The following is a 22,619-nucleotide window of genomic DNA, read 5'->3' as shown; positions in this document are numbered from 1 at the left end:
CCCTTCCCAGCCTCCAGGAGCACTCTATAAGCCTCCTAAAGGCTATGCATGACCATTTTTGTGAAGGGGGTGGGGTTTGAGGAGGCCAAAAATGCTGTATTCGTTGTATAAGATGCACCCAAATTTTCACCCTCTTTTTTGAAGGAAAAAGGTATGTCTTGTACTCCAAAAAATATGGGCATATGCTGAAAAACCAATAATAATTCTACCCATTGTGCACCCAAAGTATACAATGCAGCAATTAAGAGACAGGGAGAAATATGATATTGTGAAGAGATAAAGCTATATGCCTCTGATCCAAAGAATAAGACAGTCAACAATGAAATGTACAGCAAATCCAGAGAAAGCTGACACCACTACTAAATTTTATCAGCACTCTGTTTATCTAGACAGATTATTTGCATAACTAAACATGGATCCATTGTTGCAGAGAACTATTTATTTATTAATATTCTCCCTGAAAATAGCTTATACAGAGAAAATTTTATCTCCACAGCCAACAAACTTACAAGATGCTGACAGAGAGACCTCAAACCGTTCAATGGCAAAGGGTTGACTTGGGGGGGTCTCCCTCCCTTCTAGTCAAAAACCTTAATCTCTGCAGCCCATTACCTCTGACTATTGCTTGGGCTTTGTTAAGGCCAAATCTCCCCTAGTCCTAGTTAAAAAGCAACAGATTGGGTTTACCATTTTGTGTGTCTCCTCTAGTATGTTTAGGAACATACCCATAATCCTTAATCCCTGCAGCTATTGGGAATTGTAAGTCAAAATATCTAATGAGTTCTAGGGCTGGCTGCCTCCATCAGATGAAAAAGACTAACAGGGAGGGAGGGAGGGAGGGAGGGAGGGAGGGAGGGAGGGAGGGAGGGAAGGAGCGCAAAACCTTAATGCAAAATGTAAAAGCAGAATAGCTGGGTTTATACAATTCAGTTATCCAGCTAGGTCACAGACCTAGCAGCTGCATTTGTACAATCAGTTAAATTTGATTAATTTTTAGCTGAATCCAGCCAATCTGATTAGTTTTATCTTTAGCTTATTAGTTTATACATATCTTTATTATGGTTACTAACCAGAGAATATCAATAAGTGTTGGAAATAAAACAGTTTGTGACTAGTTCATTGACAACCAAAGTACACCTAATTTGGGTTAGACTGTGATTCAGAGTTTTGGCAAATGCAGAAAATAGGGTAACTCAATCAACTTGCTCAGGATTAGGAACATTGTAGTTTTAGGGCAAGTTCCAACTTGAACTCCTGTAACTCCAGTTGACACTGGCAAGAAATTATTGGAGCAGTACAAATCCTTGCTTTATCTCATAGAAAGTGCAATAATCAACCCAATGCCCTCCAGATTTGTTCTAGATTCAGCTTTAGATTTCTGGAGAATACCAGGTTGGAAAAATATGAATCACAGATAGGAATGTTCTTACCTGTCTCAGAGTTGGTTGAAGCAACAGGCATTTCGACAACTAAAGATGTCTTCTCAGTGATAGAATTAAAAAATAGTTAATTCTTCTTCTAATGAATACCTGTGGCTATCCTGCAGAAAGAGAAAAAAATTGAACAACACTTCTTCAAAAGATGATCTCAGAAATTTATCCCATGACCTACAGTAGCATACACCCACTTAATTCTGAAACCCCATATCAAGTTCAGAGATTATTTATAAATAACTAGGTGATTTTTTATTTTATTTTTTTGCATTTTATTCTTTAGCTAATAAAAAGAGGAATAAGAAGAAGAGCTAAATTGTCAAGGAGATACTTATCTTCTGCCAAGTTTCACTTTCTCCCACATTCAAATTTTTAAAAATCTGAAAATTTCCCATCCCAGTTATGAAGAAATTCAAATTCTGGCTAGTTTTATCAACAGCCCACCTAAATGAAGTAATCTACCATCTGCCCCATTGAAATTTGTGGAGTTGTTTCCAACAGTAAAAGAACTAAACAAATATGCAGCTGTGAACGATGAAGACTACATCCAAGAAAAGAGAGTTGCCAACCATAATGAAACCACAACAGTGGAAAAAATACGTAGAGATTCAAAGCCAGGCTTGTAAGAGATAAACATTTAAACCCCTCTAACTTAACTAATCTCACATTCTTTGTGGCCAATATATTTTAAAAATGCAATTTCTCTTACAAAAAATATTCTGACCTCAATAATATAGATAATATAGTTTATTGTTCACATACATATACTGAACTGTATACTGACATTTCTTGCAAGTTGATGCTGAAAGATTATATAGCAACCATTTGAAGTTACAATCAACTAAAAAATGGGGACTTAAAATCTCTGTGTGAAGATCAGATCTACTTTGTGGTCATGTGACCCAAATTCAGGTATCACTATGGTAGCATTTATGATTATTTGCAGCATTGCAATCTTTGACAAAACCATACCTATAACAGACTATTGGTTTGCTTAACAACTGCAGCATTTTTTTAACATTTGCCAAGGTCATTTTACAACTTCTTGTTCACAAAAAAAGATCATAAAATTTAATCAGATTCATGATTGGCTTGTTTTATGACCATTGCAACAACATAATGGGCATGCTCCTTTATGTTCACATGTAGAGGACTAACTGCATAATTGGAAATTTTAAGCATGCTTTAAAATTGGAGAAAGAAATACCAAGAGCTTACAATGTGTTGATGACATTTACAATAGCTACAAATGCAAAGCATTGGCAAGCCCTAAGTACTAGTAAAAGAACATAGTAGAAAAAAATGGGATTAAAATTAAATATAAAGAAGACCAACTAATGACAACAAACAGAACCACCAGCCTCAGAACTAGCAAAGTAGCTTTTTAGGATCAGCTATCAATAGTAAAGGAATAAGCAATCGAAAATACACCATATACTAGCACTTGGTAGAGCAACTATAAAGGCCTTAGAAAAGATATTCAGATGCAGTGCTGCATCTAATTACAATCATGCTGTGACACTCTATGGAAGCAAAAGTTGGACTTTAAAGAAGTAGGATAGTAAGAGTATTGACACCTTTGAACTTTGGTTTGGAGAAGCCTCCTGAGGATACTATGGACAGCCAAGAAAACATGCTAATGGATCATCAAATAAATCAATTTAGTATTCTCAATCCAGGTACAAATAACCAAGTTCAAATTATCCTACTTCAGTCAATTATGCAAAGATCTAGTTCCCTAAATAAGACGTTAGCACTAGGAAAGGTGCAATGAAGCAGAAGAAGAGGATAACCACAAGCAGCAAGGACTCAGTTATAGTGGCAATAAGTATCCTATTGGGAGTCTTGAAATAACAGGGATAAATCATCATGGAGAAATGAAAACTGACTCAACGGTATGTAATCAATCAATCAACAGTTTTATTATCTGTCATGATAACAAAAATATCATTATTCTGAAAGGATGCTAAACTTTATCACTTTATATATTCTGACTGTAAGCAGTGTAATATTATTCTGTTTAATTTAGGAATAAGTCTCACTGTTTTCAATAGAGCTTTTATCCCAATTTCATTATATTCCCCTACAGCTGTAGTTTAAAGTTCCAGTAAAGACCAAATCTCCTTTCTCCTGTGTATAACTATTTATTGAACTAGATAGAGGCTAGACAGAAGAAAGGAAGTCTTGGTTCTTATTGGACCTTAAAATTACAGCTGTAATGGAATACAGTGTAGTTTGGATGTAAACTCTTAGAGGCAAATCCTTCCAGCTGGATTGAAAGGTTGCTCATTTTGTGCCTAGCTTCCTGTAAGGGTCATTGCCAAAAATCTAAAAATATATTTTCCCAAAGGATTGATGAACTGGTTCAATTTTCCCAAAGCAATCAAACTGCTTTCTTTCTCCTGCAAGATTGATGTTAGCAATAACTCAGGAGGTTATCCATACAAGAAGCACAATCAGGAATACTATCTCTTTCTTTATTGTTAAGTTACATTAACAGAATTTTACAAGACTGAATGTATTTCTCTCCCCCCTCCCACCCACCCACCCCCGGCCTCCTTTGCTTTTACATTTCAGAAGACTAGGAAGGATCCCTTCTGAAATATTTCCCACACCATTCTCCCTTCGGGTGAATTGAGACACCTTTTACACGCTGGTTATCCGGTATGCAGTTCTCCCTCCTGTATCCTAAGACTATTTCCACAGACCATCACACTCTCAGACACTAGGAAAAATATTGCAAGAAAAGATACATTATTATTATTTATCTTTTCTCCCAAACAATGGGCCTGTTCTATTTTTTTTCCCTCCAAAAGTACTAGGAGATGGTGAAGATTGACAGAGAGCAACTGGTTCAAGCCATCCAGTGAACTTACAGCTAAATGGGGATTTGAACCAAAATCTCCCAAAGCTTGTCCAACACAATACCAAATTACACTGAATATTAATATCTTTTCAGCAATTGTCTCTTTTTCTAAGACCTAGAGGTTCAACTTATGAGTTGATGCATCCCTGGGTGTGATGCAAATGAACCAGCTACTGTATGTGTGGAAAAAATATATAGATGTTCTTATAAATTCTAAAGTTTTAGCCAATATTCCTTGCATGATTTTTTGGTGAACAAAAGAACCGATTGGGCTGATCTCCTCTACTGTGTTCCATTATTAGCCCAACCCTCATTGACTATTCACAAGAGAAATCTCAGCCAGATCTGCTGACAGGAGGAAAATATTAGTCAGAGAACTGACATGCCCACAAGCAGCAGTTAATCAATAATTCGACAATCAATAATACATTAGGAATGGAGTTAGTCCTAATTAAAAGGTGAGATGCAGCCATTCCCTACAGGAAGTATAGACTGAACTGTATAAAAGAATCTGTATAAAACTGTACAAAAGAATTTTAAAAAAAAACATTCAGATAAGGATTATTGATAGCTCAGCCTAAATGTGAAGAGACAAGGCAAGGACATAAAACCAAGATTTTTTTTACTGTATCTTTTTTACATATCTATTTTCTGGGATTTTACATGCAGAAAAAGAAGCCACCTCTAACAAGCATCCTTAGGCTGTTTAGAAACCCAATAAATGCTTAGTCTTGCTTTTTTTAATCTTGGTTCTGCTTGCAGCATGGATTCAGACCCTGAAGAGAGTGTTTCAAAATTACCAGCTTCTCTTGCCATTTTAGGGACACAGTGGCTCAATGGCTAAGACGCTGAGCTTGTTGATAAGAAAGATCGGCAGTTCAGTGGTTCGAATCCCTAGCACCACGTAACTGAGTGAGCTCCCATTTTCCCAGCTTCTGCCAACCTAGCAGTTCGAAAGCATGTAAAAATGCAAGTAGAAAAATAGGAACCACCATTGGTGAGAAGGTAACAGCATTCCGTGCGCCTTCAGCATTTAGTCATGCCGGCCACATGACCACGGAGAAGTCTTCAGACAGCACTGGCTCTTTGGCTTTGAAACAGAGATGAGTACTGCCCCCTAGAGTCGGGAATGACTAGCACGCAAGTGCAAGGAACCTTTACCTTGCCATTTTATTCCACTATATTCCCTTTCAGAGTGGGGAAAATTGAAGGCAGTCTTTTGCAAGATTAGCAGGAGATAGATAGAATGCTGCAGGAAAACCCCACCCCACCCAACCCCCAAATTACGAAAATGCTTGGAACTGGAGGGTGAAAACTATGCTCAAGATTACAGCAGTTAACCATTGGGTGAAAACAAGACACATATTATAATTTAATGCATACCTATAAAACATACAATGTAACTGAGGGCTTAATCACTTCTTGGTATTCCATCCAGTGGTGGGTTCCTACAGTTCGGCCGAACCGGTAGTAGCTTGGCAGCCTGGGTCGCTGAAACTGGCAGCAACCCTGACCTGCCATGCCCCCGAACCGGTTCCCCATCTTGTCTTTTGCTTCTGCGCATGAGCAGAGCAATTGTAGGTGTACTGTGCATGCGCACACAGCATAGACCAAGCGTATCCTGAGCGAACCAGCAGTAGTTTCTGCCGGAACCCACCCCTGATCCCACCCTCTTATTTCAGATGTTTGCAGTGTGATTTATGATCACTTAATAGCATTCTAGACTGGTCTTTAGGCTTTCCACGAGATCTAATTTTTTCACATCTTCGATACAGGAAAACAGAAACTACAGATTCCAGGGTAGAAAACTGTTTGACACAAATTAGGTTTCCCATATAAGGATCATCTAGGGATGCTTTAGAGATACACAAATCTCAAAAGCAAGAGGAGGAGGATGGCAAGCAGGGAGAATAAAGCCCAATAAATTCCTTAAAAATTAGAATAGTTTCTATTTGCCTGCTGCATTTCAAATCTTATAAAATCCTTGCTTTCGCTGAATGTTTTCATACAGCATATTGCACCTGTAGTCTACATAAGCCTTTAGGTTGCAAAGTACAAAAAAATATTCAGCAGTAAATCTTAGGTAACTCTGAGCTAGTCTGGCATTAAATTTTGGAGTATGACTGAGGTAGAACGGAATTCCAATTTCCAATCTCAGTTCCAATTTAGATGGAGGAAGAATCTGGGGGAAAATATTCAATGAATTCATACCATAGAATGGCAATATATTTATGGAACATAGAATATTCACAAACAGGAATGTTTTTGTTTGAAAACTTTAACTTTATATAGTGAAAGGGATAAATGCTTATGACATTCCTGTTAGATAGAAATGTGGGATATAAATTAATTATGTGGCATCAGGCTGTTTTCAGTGACCTTATAGATAGATTTTTTTCTCCCATGACAATCTATTCCCAATGGGGTATAAATGAAGTAAAATGATCTGGCTCAGAAAGATCACTGGAAAAATATTCAATGAAGGAAAAAGGTTGGAAAGAGAAATAATTTCCTTGGTAGCTGGACTTAATCTTTGTTTTGCTCTTCTACAAACAAAGCTTCAGGTTTTCCTTGTCAGCTATACTTTTTAAGTTGCATGATTAACTATATTGTTTTTAACCATTTTAGTGTGTGTGTGTGTGTGTGTGTTATTTCTCTTGAAGCTGTTTTGAGTGTCCTCAGGTAAAGATTGAAAATAATTATTTGAGAAAGAGTGGTAGAAGGAGATTACAGGGGATTGCAGAAATCCTCACTGAATGCAATGCAAGCTATATCTAGATTCCAAAAGACGTTTTTATTTTAAACAATTTGGAAAGAAAAAGCATGGCCATCATCATTCTTAAGGCCAGCACCCAAAAATCTTAAACCGAGAATTGTTCGAGGGTTAGGCTTATACTTCCTTATGCATCTCCTGTACAGGTTGTATGTAAATAGCATAGGTAACAATAGATTTTTCCCTCTACAGCAGGTAGAAGGATCATTAAGAGAGATCGTTTAAAGCAGCTGTTCCCAGTATGAACACCTTGGGCAGTCATGGTTGGTTGACTGAGGGTAATAAATATGTTTAAGGGACAGAAAGATTGTGTTAGGAATTTGAGCTTGCACTCATGTTGCTTTTAGGAAAGCACCAATCTTCCATAAAACAGTCCTCTATATCTTTCATGCATACACAGACCATCATAATCTATTCATCTCGTGTGTCCCAAATCAGTAGTCCAAGGAAATAAACACCATTACGACATATCCATTCAAAATGATCAACCTCAGCACCAACACACTTGTGCATTATGCAGAAATGAGTTCACGTGACAAGTGGGGTGGGGGCAAAAAGACCACTAATCTTTTCGGTGTGCCAGCCTATCATCACATTTCATATTATGTAATATGCTGTGCATTCCGCCTCCATGGAGTGCAATGTTAGTAGCTTTCTATTTTTATAGACACACACAGATACAGACACAGTCTTTTTACTGTGATGGATTTTTTTTTAAAAAAAAAAGAGGAAATACGGATCATTCAGGGCCATTTTGAAAATAAAATCTCAAGTATGTTTCAAAATTTGAACTGGAATTCCAGGGGCTGAAAAGGAATGTGGCTATATTCTCTTATGTTCCAAGATTTTAAACATCGAATTGCTTTTCTCCTCTTGCCTCCTTCCCCCTGCCCCGACCCATACAAAGAAATTCTCAAAAGCTATGTCAGCAACTAAAAATCTGAGAGTAGGGGATAGGATAATAATGTAAAAGTGTACATTTTACAATATAAACCAGTTTTTACTATCTCTCATACTCACAAAAATGTGAATTCGTGGACGATGCATTGACACGGATAAACTATTATGAATTAAGCCTTAATAATCATGAGTAATTATACTGGCTTGGGGGGGGGGGGAGGCTGGCTGCAAATCAAAGACACTTTACAAATGGTTGTGAGTCAGGTTTTTCTTTATTATGCCAAATAAATGTAAAATGAATCTGCAACGTTAATGTCATCTGCTTTTTTTTTCTAACAATACAATCTGTGCAACTTTAATCACTTTGTCATCAGAACAATTTGGAATAAATATTTAGTGACAGAATTTTCAGAATGGTCCATGGCATAGCACATCTGGCTGAATATCATTCAAATAAGTAACACATTATCTGTAAATGTTGGTTCTTTATAAACTTATGTCAGAAACTAAAATGAATTAAATGGTCTATGTCAATGATATAATAGAGATTAGGCCCTTATAGTATATCTAACAGTGACAAATTACCAGTTTGGTGGTTAAGGCATCCAGCTAGAAACCAGGAGATTGGGAGTTCTAGTCTCACTTTAGGCATGAAAACTGGCTGGCTGATTTGAGCAAGTCACTTTCTCTCTCAGCCCAGTGCACCTCTCATGGTTGTTGTTGGTGGAAAATAGGAGGAAAGAGTATTAGGAATGTTAGCTGCCTTGAATTATTTATAAAAAATAATAAATGTAGGATTAAAAAAAATCTAAAATAAAAAAATGTGCAAGGTAAATCACAGTTTAGCACAGACTGATCATTAGCCAATAACAGTCACTTTAATACAGTTTCACTTTAATACAGTTTCAAGTAGAGCACTTTGCACATTCCAGATGTGATAAGATTCCTAAAATCAGCATGGTCTTTGATCAAGAATCAGGAGAAGACGATTCAAAACGCTTGGAGACTAGAGGCTTGGTTACTCCTGAATTTTTGTGTTGGGTGAAGAAGCCCATGGTTCAAATACTTACTCAGCCAAGAATCTAATTACAGTAAGTGACTTCAGTTCTACTTCCTCAATTCAACCTACCTCAAAAGATTGTTGTAAGGAGAGGAAGAGGAGGAAGAGAGAGCCATATAAGCGACAAAGCAAAAGAGCACCTCTCCTAATTTTTAGGCACTGTTTTCTTTCTTTCTTTTCCTTTTCTTATTTTCTTTTTTTTAAAATAAAAAACAACATCTTTTACACTCCTAGCTACATACAGTGAGAGAAAAGGGGAAACATAGAACGTAATTTATTTTTCTCATTAAGTCTAAACAGGTTTCCAGCATTTTTGAAATCTCAAGAATTGGGGAGGGGGGGAATGCATGAGCATGTGCTATGTTGGTATCCTAGCTATCCAAACAGGTAATCCATCTCAAATTCAGAAATGCAGATCACCCCCTAACAAATTTGTGTTAATTTTCTGCAAAACCCTAAAATACTGCACAATTGCCGTATTCTAGAATAAGGCAGAGAGACCCAGGGAGATGAATAATGTGAGAAGATCTGCCATCCATTTTGTCTATCATCACACTATGATGAAATAAGGCAAAGCAATTTAAAGAAAAGGACCACCCTTAAAAATACCCAGGGAGTGGTGAAGATTGGGTAGCTTAAAGGCATATTATGGTTTCCCTACACAAAAATAAATACTTTTGTCCAGGAAAAAGAAAATATCCATTCATTCATTCATGCCCCAGTAACAGAACATCTTTCAGCTGGATTTCAGCTGGAATCATCATCATCATCATCATCATCATCACCATCATCATCACAGTAACAAGCTGCGAAGCATTACTCCTATTCCTGTGAAAGCAATTCCCACTGAGACTTAATTCAAAGTAGACTCACATCGTGGATCGCGCTAATAATATACCCACGTAGTGAGACAATGATTGCCATTTTGCACAATACGCTAACTAAGCCATACCCCTGGCTGCCCATATTTTGACTTAATAATGCTGGTCGCCTAATCCAATTTGTTTGTGATTCCGTGTGTTATGAAAGCTCAGAAGTCTGACTTATGTTCACCGTGGTTCAATTAACCATAGTTAAATACGTCACACGCGAACACCCAGCTATTCTCTGTGATGTGGATAACACACATCTCCACCCTTCTTTTTCCCAACCGGGAATCGGAGAAATTATTATATTCAATCATTTCAGGTCTCTTCCAACCTGCACAACACTTAAATCCGCGAATAGTTTAAAATGAAACCACAGAAGCCTCCAAGACCTCACGCGCGCAACGCTACTCGAGGCTAAACGAAAGGCGGAAAGGGAGAATCCAATACTAGTATGGCAAATCCGCCCATTAATATCAATCATTTAAAAAAAGATAGATCGGAAAGGATCCGCGTAGTTTTGGGGCGAACCGATCTGAAAGGAGGAGGAATGGGAGGAAGAAGGGTGGAAGGAGTAAATCTTCATCGAGAGCTAAATCTCAAGATAAGAGATTCTGTTTAGGGTTAGAGGCGAGGTGACACAATGCAAAGGAAGAACCGGGGCGACGGCGAGGGGACATTCCAGCCGAGAGGAACGAAATGGGTCGGAGTGGGAAGGATAGAAAAGGAAGCGACGAGGTCCACTGAAATCGTGGGAAGGCTTACAGTGGCTTACCGCTTCACCCCACTCCCCTTATTAAATACAGAAGCCGGGAGACGAGATAAGGAAAGAGAAAGGGGGAAATGGATGCGCCGAAAGAAAGAAGAGGGGTGGGGGAAGCTGGCAGCCCTCACTCACCTGTTTACGGCGGCGATTAGAGCCGAGACTGGGTGGGGGTACCGAGTGCCCCTCTTTCTCTTGATCTTGGAGATTCGCGGCTTCGTAGCTGAGCTTTGCCTTGGCTTGACTGGGAAGCGGCTCGGATCATTCTTGACGTCTCCTCTAGGGGCTTTAAAGGGGCAGCACTTCACAGAGAGAGGCGATGGGCTCCACCAAGCCACGGCTTGCGGGGAAAGCTTTCTTCTCGGGCTTTTTTCTTATTATTTCACAAGCAAAGTACGCGCGATCGGGTTTTGATTGGATATAGCTCAAACATTAAATTTGGCTGAAAGGAGAGGCCACAGTCTAGAAGTGTCTTTGAACAACTTATCTTGGGGGCACAGGTGCCATGTCTCTTTTTCATCGAGTTTGCAGGGATGCTGACACCCGAATTGGCCAACTATTTTTCACCATCGCTTGTCCTAAGACCATTCAAAATTGTGTGGGTACTATAAACCATGATTGTGTAACAAGTTTATGGATAACAAAGAGAGCCACAGATAAGGTTCCACTTGCAATTATACCAACATTAGTTTGTTTTTGATTTAGTGGAAGCCCAGCCAGTTGCATCATATTGGTCTACCTATTAATAAATGGAGGTATGGCATAAGGTGTGAAAACAGTCAAATAGGCTGAGTTCCTATAATATGTTGTGCCTAATGCTTGTTTTAAGCAAGATTTTATTATTAAGGCACAAGGGGCTGAGTTTACAAATCCTACTGCTGAGTCCAAACCAAACAAACTTTATTATGAAAAGAATATCCCTGGCACCATTTTCCTTCTGTCCAAACCTCTAAACCTTGGACACTTGGGCAGAACTCTACATGATATTCGTCCTCCTGCTCCAACCGAGATAAAACATCACATCTGAACATCCGTATGTTATTGAGCTGTGAAAAGCACCAGAACAGAAAGTTTGTTGTGCAAAAATTCCAGGCAACATACAGAGTCCGTGTTTAGTTCATAAAGATAGAATAGATTTAACAATTTTAGCAGGCTGCAAAATGATTTACAGGCCAGGCAAGAAAGGGTTAATAATTTGTGCTGGAGATGAAACCTGAAAAGAAGATAGATGCAAGGCAAAATCAAGGGGCAAAATGTTTCATGGCAATGGGCACAAATAGTCTTCGACTTACGACCACAATTGAGCCCAAAATTTATGTTGTTAAATGAGACATTTATTAAGTGAGTTTTCCCCATGACCCTCCTTGTCACAGCTGTTAAGTGAAGAACTGCAATGATTAAGTTACTAATATGGTTGTTAAATGAATCTGGCCTCCTCACTGATTTTGCTAGTCAGAAGGTCACAAAAGGTGATCACGTGACATTAGGACACAGCAATGGTCATAAATATGAAACCAGTACCCAAGCATCTGAATTTTGATCACATGGTGAGGGGAATGCAGCTGAGGCCATAAGTGTGAAAAATGGTCATAAGCCACTTTTTGAAGTGACGTCGTAACGTTGAACGTTCACAAAATGATCTGTTGTCAGTTGAGGACTACCTGTTAAAGGAAAAGAGAATTTGGACAAGCATTTCCCTAATAAGACTCTTGTGAACCCTTGGTCATGGAAAAGAACAATTTGATCTGATTGAAAGCTGTTAAGATGATGGACATATTGAGGTAGTCCATCAGTCCAGCTTACAGAAGAACACCAGAGGGAAGAAAACAAAATCGCATCTCCTCTTCTATCAAGCTTTATTTTTGAAGACACACTCTTAGAGCAGTGATGGCTAACTTTTTTGTTGTTGCATGCCGAAAGTGTGTGTGTGTGTGTGTGTGTGTGGGCAGGTGCACCCTCGCCCATAATGCAACACGTGCATGACACACACACCATGTGCCCCCCCTCTGCATATGTGCACGCTTCCCACTGTGCATCCTGCACCAACCTGGAAGCCAAAATTGGGTGCAGGGGTGCCGCGCAAGGCCCTCAAATGCAATGTGAGTGCCCCCTGTGCATTTGCCCCATTCCCCCATGAATGTACATATGCATCCCCCGCATGTGCCCCGCCTCTACACATGGGTGGCAGAGACCTGAAGACCAGCTGGCTGGCGGGAGGTGTGCATGCATGTGCGGTGGAGCTTGGGCAGGGGCAACGGCTGGCATGCCCGCAGAGAGGGCACATGTGCCATAGATTCACCATCACGGCCCTAGAGACTTCCTACCCTCTTTCTTAGCCAGAGATTTTAAAAGTGTATTTTGGTATGTAAGATTTGAATGATTGCTAGAGTGAATATGAGATGCTTATGTTACTAAAATAAAGTTTTTTAAAAAAAATATTGTGATGGTATCCTAGAATCATTGGGTGATGTTCACTGACTTTTCTGCCACATAAAAGATTCTCAATTTCTGTTAGGAAGGGCCGTCATTTCAAAACAGTGGGGGAAGCAACCTTGTGCCCTCCTACCTTTATATTTATCAGCTCCAGTCAAACCAGAGAATGGTGAAACACTTGGGGAATTGTATTCCAAAACATTTGGAGTGCACCGGTTGCCTAAATTAGATGGTCAGCCTCTACCAATATGTAGAGTAGTCAGTATGTCAGCCAGATGTCTTGAATTTCAGTCTCCATATTTCATACTGAGCTTGATCTTTGAGATGGATATTATTGGATTTCTGGAAAGAGCTGAATTAGGTAAGGTTGATATAGGTACATTAATGTCTAATGTGCATTCAATTATTCTTGCTTGCTTAAAGAACAGCTTCAAACAAAACAGTAACTCAATCAGCTAAAATTAGAGTAACCCTATTACAAACTTTATACAATTGCATACTATCACATTATAATGGTTTCTAATGTCCCTCAGGAGTTGGATTTGGGCAGGTTTATCCTAAATTTAGATTACTGGGTTTAAGGTTGCTGACTTCTTACTAGGCTGTGATGTTTTGCAAATGATTTGCTTATTCACAGCTTCAAAAAGGCAGGGATACATGTACAGCCAGTGGCATCTACAGTATGCCACAATGACATCAAAAATATGTCTAGCGATGTCATCACGCAACTGATGCACTTAGGTGATGACATCATGTTGTTTGATATAAGTAAAAAAAAATCATGGAATATGTGTAATGTCATGCATGTTACAACATTTGCTCAACTGGCAGACACCAATGTTTCCAGCAACTGGCACTATTTCAAGATGAATCCCCAACACCAAGCCTATTATCAGCCATACAGGACATTTTTATGGATTTAGATTCAAGTGGCAATTATTTTCAAATACTGAATTGCTAGTACCAGGGCAGTCTTCTTTCAATAAAATGTAATACCACTTTTATTATTATTACAACAATCCTATCCTGTGAGTTATGTTGTGAGTGATAGATTCAAAGGCATCCAATAAACTTGTTTTCGGGCCTGCAGCGGTTCCTTTAAGAATCTTTGGCCTGCCACACTCTCTCTTCTAGCTTCACCTTTAGTATGCATATTCTCTGGGCACAATACTTCCAATGGTTTAAATTCAAAATTAAACACATCCCCGCAGGAAAGAACTTGTTAGCAGATGCTCTGTTGAGAAAACCGCAATATGACAGGAAGAAGGAAGAAGTTATCCACCCCATCATATCTCCCTCTTACCAAAAGGCAGCTCAAGTCGCCACTCAAAGCCAAGATAAGCTGACGACCGAGCTGAAAGTAGCACTCCGGACAGACCCGTTGTTCAACAACAACAAGGACATCCTAATGGTGAATGATGGCTTAGCCTGGAAGGGGTCCAAACTGTATGTCCCTGCAGGGATGAGGCTGCAAGTTCTACAGCGGAGTCATGATGCGAAACTAGGAGACCACTTCGGATTCCTAAAAATGCTCCACCTCGCCAGGCGTCAATTTTGGTGGCCAAAGATGAAATCGGAGGTGGAATATTATATAAAAAGCTGTGCTACTTGCGCCACGATGAAAACCCGGCCGGGAAAGCCCCCTGGACTACTACATTGAGTGGCCAACCCTAGCCGACCATGGGAAGAGATTGCAATGGACTTCATCGTTGGGCTTCCAGACAGCAGTGGTAATAGAGTAATCTGGACAGTTATTGATTTGTTTTCCAAGCAAGCGCATTTCATCGCTTGCTCAGGGCTGCCATCCGCAAAGAAATTAGTGAAAATGTTTGTGAAACACATTTATCGCCTACACGGGGTGCCAAAAAGGGTCATTTCAGATAGCGGAGTTCAGTTCACAGCCAAGTTCTGGAGAGAGTTCCTCAGATCGATTGGGTCCACACAGGGACTCAGCTCAGCATTTTATCCCAGCACAAATGGGGCAGTGGATGCGATGGTGGAACAATACATCTGGTTTTATGTGGACTATCAGCAAGACAACTGGTCGGACTTGCTACCCTTCGCTGAAGTGGCATACAACAATGCAGTCCACAGCAGTACTGGATTAACTCCTTTCCAGATTACCAGTGGCATGGAATTCATTCCCATGCCTGAGCTGCCTAAAGAACCTCCCTCCTCCATGTCTCTGAATGAATGGATGGACACACTAAAGAAGGGATGGGAAAATACGAAGAAGGCTCTAGCACAATGATGGCAAACCTATGGCACGCGTGCCACAGGTGGCACATGGAGCCATTTGTCAGGGCACGCAGCTGAGTTCACCATTTTTAAAAGCCATTTTTTGCCCTCCCCAGGCTCCAGAGACTTTATAGGAGCCTGCGGAGGGTGAAAAGAGCCTCCCCCGCCCCCTGGAGGCCCTCCAGAGGCTTCAGGGACCGTCCGGAGGCTTCCCTGAAGCCTTCAGAATGCTTAAAATGACCCTCCAAGCAAACCGGAAGTGACTTCCGGTTTGCTCAGAGGGTCATTTTAAGCGCTCTGAAGGCTTCAGAGACCGTACGGAGACTTCCCTGAAGCCTTCGGAGCACTCAAAACGACCCTCCGAGCAAACCGGAAGTCACTTCTGGTTTGCTCGGAGGGTCGTTTTGAGCGCTCCGAAGGCATCAGGGAAGCCTCCGGACAGTCCCTGAAGCCTTCGGAGGGCCTCTGGGGGTGGCGGGGGAGGCTCTTTTTGCCCTCCCCAGGCTCCTATAAAGCCTCTGGAGCCTGGGGAGGGCGAAAAAAGCATGTAAAAATGGGGGGGAAGCGCCTTTTGTGCACGCATGCACAATGGGGGGGGTGCATTGCATTATGGGTGTGGCACGCACGCACACAACCCCCCTGTGCTCCCCCCATTTGTGGCACACGAGCCAAAAAAGGTTCGCCATCGCTGCTCTAGCAGATGCGGCAGAAGCTTACAAGAAGCAAGCTGATAAACATCGCTCCCTCCAACCCCCCTTTCGGGTGAGGGACAAAGTTTTTGTATCTACCAATACATAAGATTAAGGATGCCTAGTAAGAAATTGGGTCCAAAATTTCTAGGTCCTTTCCCAATAGAAAAGATAATTAACCCAGTTACAGTTCGACTCAGCCTACCCAGAATTCTAGGGAAAATTTACTCGGTATTCCACTGTAGCTTGTTGAAACCAGGGTCTAGCATAAGGCCATCCACCCAAGCTCCCCCTCCTCCTGTAGTGGTAGAAGGGGAAACACATTATGAGGTGAAATAAATCTTAGATTCCAGGCTGCATAGAGGTTGCTTACAATATTTAATGCATTGGAAGGGGTACCCCTTATCTGAAGCTACGTGGGTGAAAAGTTGGGATCTAAAAGCAGATAAATTAGTGAAACAATTCCATGAGAAGTTCCCTGATAAGCCAAAGGGTCCCCCTGGGGGGGGGGGCAGAGGTGGTTAAATGTCTTATGGTAACTTCTAATTTTAATTCTCTTTTCCAGAAACGGTTTCCCTTTTGAAGAGAGGCTGCCTGTCAGGCCTGCAGCGGTTCCTTTAAGAATCTTTGGCCTGCCACACTCTCTCTTCTAGCTTCATCTTTAGTATGCATATTCATTAAGGGGGGGAATAGCAATGGGTAGAATGTGTTGTTTTCAAAATAAAAAATTCCTTTCTAGAAGCTCAAGGTTATTTTTTGTCTCTGCACCTTGGCACCTGACCGGAACCAGTGGGGTGGAGATGACAATGTGGAAGAAGAAGATTGGACCATGTGATGGATTAGTGGGTATGGGGACAAGATCATGAACTTTCACTGGGTGGGAATCCTAGGTAACTTCCAGAATTGGGATTCCACAGATGTGCTAACATGTCTGACTTATTAAATTGGAACTTTAAGGAAAGATTTGCCTTGGACTCTGATTTAATTCTGCATGATAATTGGAACGCTGACACTTGTGGATAAAAAAAAATTGAATGCATAGCTTCAAAGTTTTAAGTTCCATTCCTTCATTACAATTGTACTCTGAACACAAGACAAAGCATACACTGGCCATATGTAAACGAAGCATAGCCATCATGTTGAATGACAAGATTGCTAGCTTTTCAAACACTTGTTGGAATGTTTCTCATTTTTACATAAACTGTTTTAAAAGCGTTGGCATCTGTACATTTATATTAGTCATTTATTTTAACGTAAGGTGCATAAGGAAGTAGTAATGATATAGTTGTCCCTTATAAATGGCAACATGGGAAGGAAAATTGTATGTGAAATAGTGAGGGAATAAATCATGAAAGGCAGGAGTTGTTTCCATAAAACAACTGACTAACTGAACCATGATTTACTAAGTCAACACAATTATCTGTATTCACATACTATACTGAATAATAACAGGGCACATAAGATGGGAATGGAATATGCACTAGGCCAGGGGTGTCAAATTCACATCATGGGTTTGACACTTGATGTATCACAACATTTCCCTCCTTCACTAAACCAGGTGTGGACATGGCCAGCATGTGAGGCATCCGGGCTGTAGGTCATGAGTTTGACAGCCCTGCACTAGAATTATATAATTTTAGTGTTTCAGGATGATTAACAGAATTAGGGGTTGATAAGATAACCGAGTTAGGTCTAGTTGTTAAGGCACTGTTGGAAGATTGAAAACCTCCGTGACACCCTGTTTAGCCACAAAGCCCCCCACCCCCTTTCATCTGTTCCACAGTCAAATCCTCCCCTGACCCACATGCAAGGTTATAAAAAAATCTTTACACTGAAAATTTAAAAATCTGTAAAATTAAAAATTAAAAAAAACTGTAAACTGAAATTTAAATGTAAGCTGTAAGCTGGCAGCCAATACAGGTGAATCAATCAGGAAGCAAGATCATCTCAAAGATATGGAAACCTCCTAAATCACAATACCTGGAGTCAGATCCCCAACACGGCCCATAAAAATTCTACACCTAGAGAAGATTCTACACTTAGAAAACATCAACACTCCCTGACCATGCAGCCCCAGAACAAAAACATTTCAATCAACATATCTACACACTTCACAATCAAAGCCAATTTTCACTATAAATATTACTGCTCTGGATTTCATGGTTCCCTTGAAGAGCTGGATTGTAAGTTTTGACTTGCTGTGCTCATTTATTCAGCCACTGAATGGACCAGAATTTTCTTCTAATAGCAGCTGGCTACAAACTCAGGGTGTGTGACTTTTAGTCTGGCCTTAAGCACAAAATCAGATAGTGACTTTGGGCCAGTTGCTTTCTTTCGAGGCCAACTCATCCCACAGGGTTGTTGTTGTGGGAAAAATAGGAGGAGAAAGGAGTATTGGGTATGCTTGATACCTTCAACTATTTATAAAAATAATAAAGGCAGGATTTTTAAAAAAAATCTCCCCCACTCTTGGGGAAAGGCTCAAATTGGGGGGAAGAGTGCCTGCCATTTTATTCAAGGGGACTGCTCAGTTGCCTCAGTTCCATGTTCCATAGCACACAGGTCATAATGTAGTGTTTCTAATCCTTACTGCTGCCCGCAGAGAAGTTGAGAAATTATCCTTCCCTTTTCTGTTGTTGGGTTATTGTTATTTTTCCCCCACCAGAACAAAATAGATACCAGTATCAGCACCATGGACAGAGTCAGGAGGAATGTATTTCAAACTACCAGTCTCTGCCCCCATTTCACCCATGCCCATCCTTTGTCAGGATTGCCATTACAGTGACAATAGCATTTATATAATTTATTACAGTCACAAGCCAGTAATTTATGCAACATTTGAAAGAAGACTACAAGGCAAAAGTCCATAGCAATTTTCTAGCTTGAGGATTTTCCCCTTTTCTTCCCTTCAGGCTGCCAAACCAGTTTAGACTTTTTTTAAAAATTCCAGAAAAAAATGATCAAGGGACAAATATTAAGAGCTGATGTTTTGATTGCAAAACCAAGGCTAAACACTTTAGGTCAACAGTCACTTGATCATTCCATTGTGGTTTCTGCATGCTGAGAAAAGCAAATCACCCTAATCTCAATTTAGATGTAAAGGCCTTTTTTTAAAAAATGCCATTGGTAATTCCTTTGTTGTCAAATAGGTACTCTTTGTCATCAAATCTTTTATACTCAAAGCTGGAGTGGAATGGGAGCTGGAATCTTGTAAAGTCAGATGAAAAATGTAAATATTCTCCCAGGCATGCAAGATTGTCAAGAGCCATCTTTAGAAAATGACATTGGGTTCACTATCAGGCAAATGGGGAAGCTTTAGCTGTAAGCTGACATTCTTGCATTAAAGGATCTGCTTTTCAGGAATCGTTTCAATATGCTACTTGAAGGTATTTTTCTAGCCTTGGAGCTGATTTGTCTCCTGAATTGCAAACATGCAAAAAATGCTATGATAAATATTGGTATCATTGCCATCCCCGCCCCCTTGGTCTTACCTTTGATGTTCTTGCTTTAATTTCATATTTCACCCAATACCAGTGATCTACACTTTCTGCTTTGTCTAAATAGCAATTTTATACTTGCCATTCGATTTCAGGTTTCAGGTTTAAGATCTAACTGGAAGTAGAGGACTATAATCCCAAGACACTTTACTTGGCACTTTCTACAGTCATTTCTGGAGGCATTCTGAGAAAATAAAAAGGAAGCCCAGTACAGCCCAGTGATTGGTATGAAAAAATCCCCACCTTGCTTACATCTTTATCCATTCATATACAGTAACTCCCCGGTTTGGAAGGCACACACATTTATTTCCACTGCATACAAATGGAAGTTACTACAGTAATTTTAATTGGCAATTTTGACTATACCCTTTCTTAATAGGGTTTAAAAGTTTCTGTGCAATGTTTTCTCGTTTTGTAAAAAAAATCAGTCTTTTTGTTTTAATGCAGGCTCCACCTTGTAATATTGCCGGGGGGGTGGGGGTGGGCTTGGTTAAAAGTAAAGAAATCAATATTTTAATTAATTTTTACTGTCTAGTAGACAGTATCCGTATCATATCATCCAGATTTCCAAAAGATTAGGATTACCACAGAATTATTAAGGGCCTTGAAAGGACTTACCTTTATTTCCCTAATAGGAGAATACAGGTAATGGACAACCTGCTCTTTATAGTCTTCAGTTGTGATAATCATAAAACATGTTGGTCATGTGAATATTGTGGTCATTAAGCAAACATATGAGCTGAGTTTGCTGAAAATTGGAAAAATTTTCATCAAACCATTGTAAAACATGGTTCACATAAATATGGAACACTGCAAAAAGTTGTGAATGCAGCCTGGTTGCTGAGCACTCAAAGTGTGGTCATGTGACTATGGGGAGGGGGCGGTTGATCATTGGAACTTCAAATCCAGATGATAAGTATCTCCCAGGTAGGTTTGTCGTAGCCAGTCTGTCAGGCCTGTAATTCTGTTCCTTTTAGGATCTTTGGCCTGCCACACTTTTTAATAAATTCTCATGCTGTGTAATTGGTATAGTAGTTGGGAGGGGGGAATAGAAAGGAGTAGGATTGTGGAATGTATTGTTATGGATTTTCTTAGAAGCTCAAGGTCGTCTTTTGTCTCCGCACCTCGACTCCTGGTCGGAAGAAGATGGGTGTACATGCCAGCGTGGAAGATGATGATTGGAACATGTGATGGATTTGTGGGTGTGGGGATAGATCATGAACTTTCAACTGGGTGGAATTCCAGGATGCAAATCAGAGTTGGAATTCCATAGAGGTGCTAACATGCCTGTAGAATAAATTGGACTTTTAAAGATGGTTTTGCCTTGGACAATGATTTAATTCTGCATGGTATTTAGAATCTTAACACAGTCATTAATTGAGGACTGCCCGTATAAAAATGAGATTGGATTTTGAACCACTATGTTAGATTTCACTTGTATTTCTTTTGGTGATACTTTCAAGCTTTGTATTGTTATGAGTTTGCAGAAAGAATTACTTTTATTGCTTTAGGCCAGGGGTGTCAAACTCAATTTCATTGAGGGATGTATCAGGGATGTGGTTGACCACAGGGGGGCTGTGAGGGTGTAACTGACTGGGTGGGTGTGGCCAGCTTGACATCACTCACTGGGGGTGGCTGACTGGGTGGGTGTGGCCATCTGAGTGGGTGTGGCCAGCTTGATACCACTACCCAAACTGCTGGCATGTTTCCTCTTTGCATTGGGTAGACCAGGCCGAAGTGACACGGGTAGACCGGGTTAAAGCAACATGGGTAGACCAGCCCAAAGTGATGCAGGCTGGCCCCTCACATTTTCCAGGACAGCCCTTGGGCTGAATCAGACCAATCATAGGCCAAGTCCAACCCGCAGGCCTTGAGTTGGAAACCCTGTTTAAGTTGTAGAACAGACATTTCTACAAAAATTCACATAGTCCCAAAACTAACTACAGACGTCCACAATTTCATTCCACTGTCTGTGTTTACCAGATGACAAAGAAATGGATAGTTTTATAGAAGAGCTGCTTCTTTACCTGGTACAGCTGCCTATCCCCTAATCCAGTGCTTGTAGTCAGGTGTCCAACAGTCTCCTGGTTGTGGCCTTTGTCAGCTTCTAGGGACTCTATTTTGATTTCTGCATGTTTGTGAAGTTGCAGAAAGCATTGCTCTAATTGCTTTAAGCTACAAAACTGGCATTTCTACAAGAGATTATTCTATAGCCCCCAAATCAGCTCCAGACTTCAACAATTGCATGTCACCATCTGTGTTCACCAGCTGAGCTGTTTTATTTCTGGCTCAACTGTACAATGCCCACAATTGTAGGAGGGGGGAGATATAAAATGCTTTGCAGAAGCTGCAGGCAGAGTACCTTCCCTCTGGTGATGAGAAGGCCAGTAGAGAGTCAGCAGCCATTCAATTTTAGAATGAAGAAATAAATAGCACTTTGGTGAGTCTGAGGTTCTTCCCACACCCATCCTCTTCCTCACTATAACAAGCACTCGTCTATGGAGAGGGGTTGTTGTCAAACACAAAGTAAACATGGACTCTTGGTCAACTGGAAGGTGAGCCCTGATTGGTTTAAGCTATTCTCAGCATTTTGAAATGTTCAGAAAGTCCCAGTTTTGTCGGGATTAGAAATATCAATTGGATAAGAGGCTTGAATTAAAAGCCATGATCAAATATTTGGAATAGGTATGTGCTTATCCCAATTATTTTTCAAATGACATCTTTAATTTTTGTACCACATCTAGTTTCAATATTGCATTTTTTAAAAATTACTATTTTTAATATAATTTTTACTGGCATAGCAACCCTATTGAAAACAGAAGTAAATTTTACTTATTATATTTACGTGGTTTTGGACTTTGATATATGCTTAGTTACATTAATAATGTTTATACTTTTTGTTCATAATAAATGTACCAGTCACATAGAAGAGGAAATGTTACAACCTTGATCAAAAATCTTCAAATGAACATTTTGACTAAATAGAGAACTAAACATCTACATAGAATATCTCTAGGGCCAATCTTATGTTGATGCATATTGAGTATTAAACTTGATTCTTATCCATTTAAAATATTCATAAATGGGACATAGACATAATA

General features: G+C 40.0%; 1 protein-coding gene across 3 annotated transcripts in view; it reads right to left on the bottom strand.

Annotated features, from left to right (window-relative positions):
- The window catches only part of MPP2 (MAGUK p55 scaffold protein 2), an 82,714-nt gene extending 71,745 nt beyond the window's left edge, over positions 1-10,969 (bottom strand). Inside the window, exons 1-2 of one of the 3 annotated variants that reach the window (XM_081970989.1) lie at positions 10,797-10,969; positions 1,431-1,540 (exon numbers count right to left, since the gene is read on the bottom strand). In XM_081970989.1, coding sequence (XP_081827115.1) covers positions 1,431-1,461 — 31 coding nt within the window. In that variant the 5' untranslated portion in view covers positions 1,462-1,540; positions 10,797-10,969. The remainder of the gene's footprint in view (positions 1-1,430; positions 1,541-10,796) is intronic. The other 2 variants (XM_081970987.1, XM_081970988.1) reach the window with 2 other exon arrangements.
- Positions 10,970-22,619: the final 11,650 nt, after the last annotated feature.

This window comes from Natrix helvetica (genome assembly GCF_964273705.1).
Source record: "Natrix helvetica genome assembly, chromosome: Z".
NCBI classification, from domain to species: domain Eukaryota; kingdom Metazoa; phylum Chordata; class Lepidosauria; order Squamata; family Natricidae; genus Natrix; species Natrix helvetica.
The sequence above is the reverse complement of the archived record's forward strand: the minus strand, read 5'-3'. Positions and strand labels throughout refer to the sequence as shown.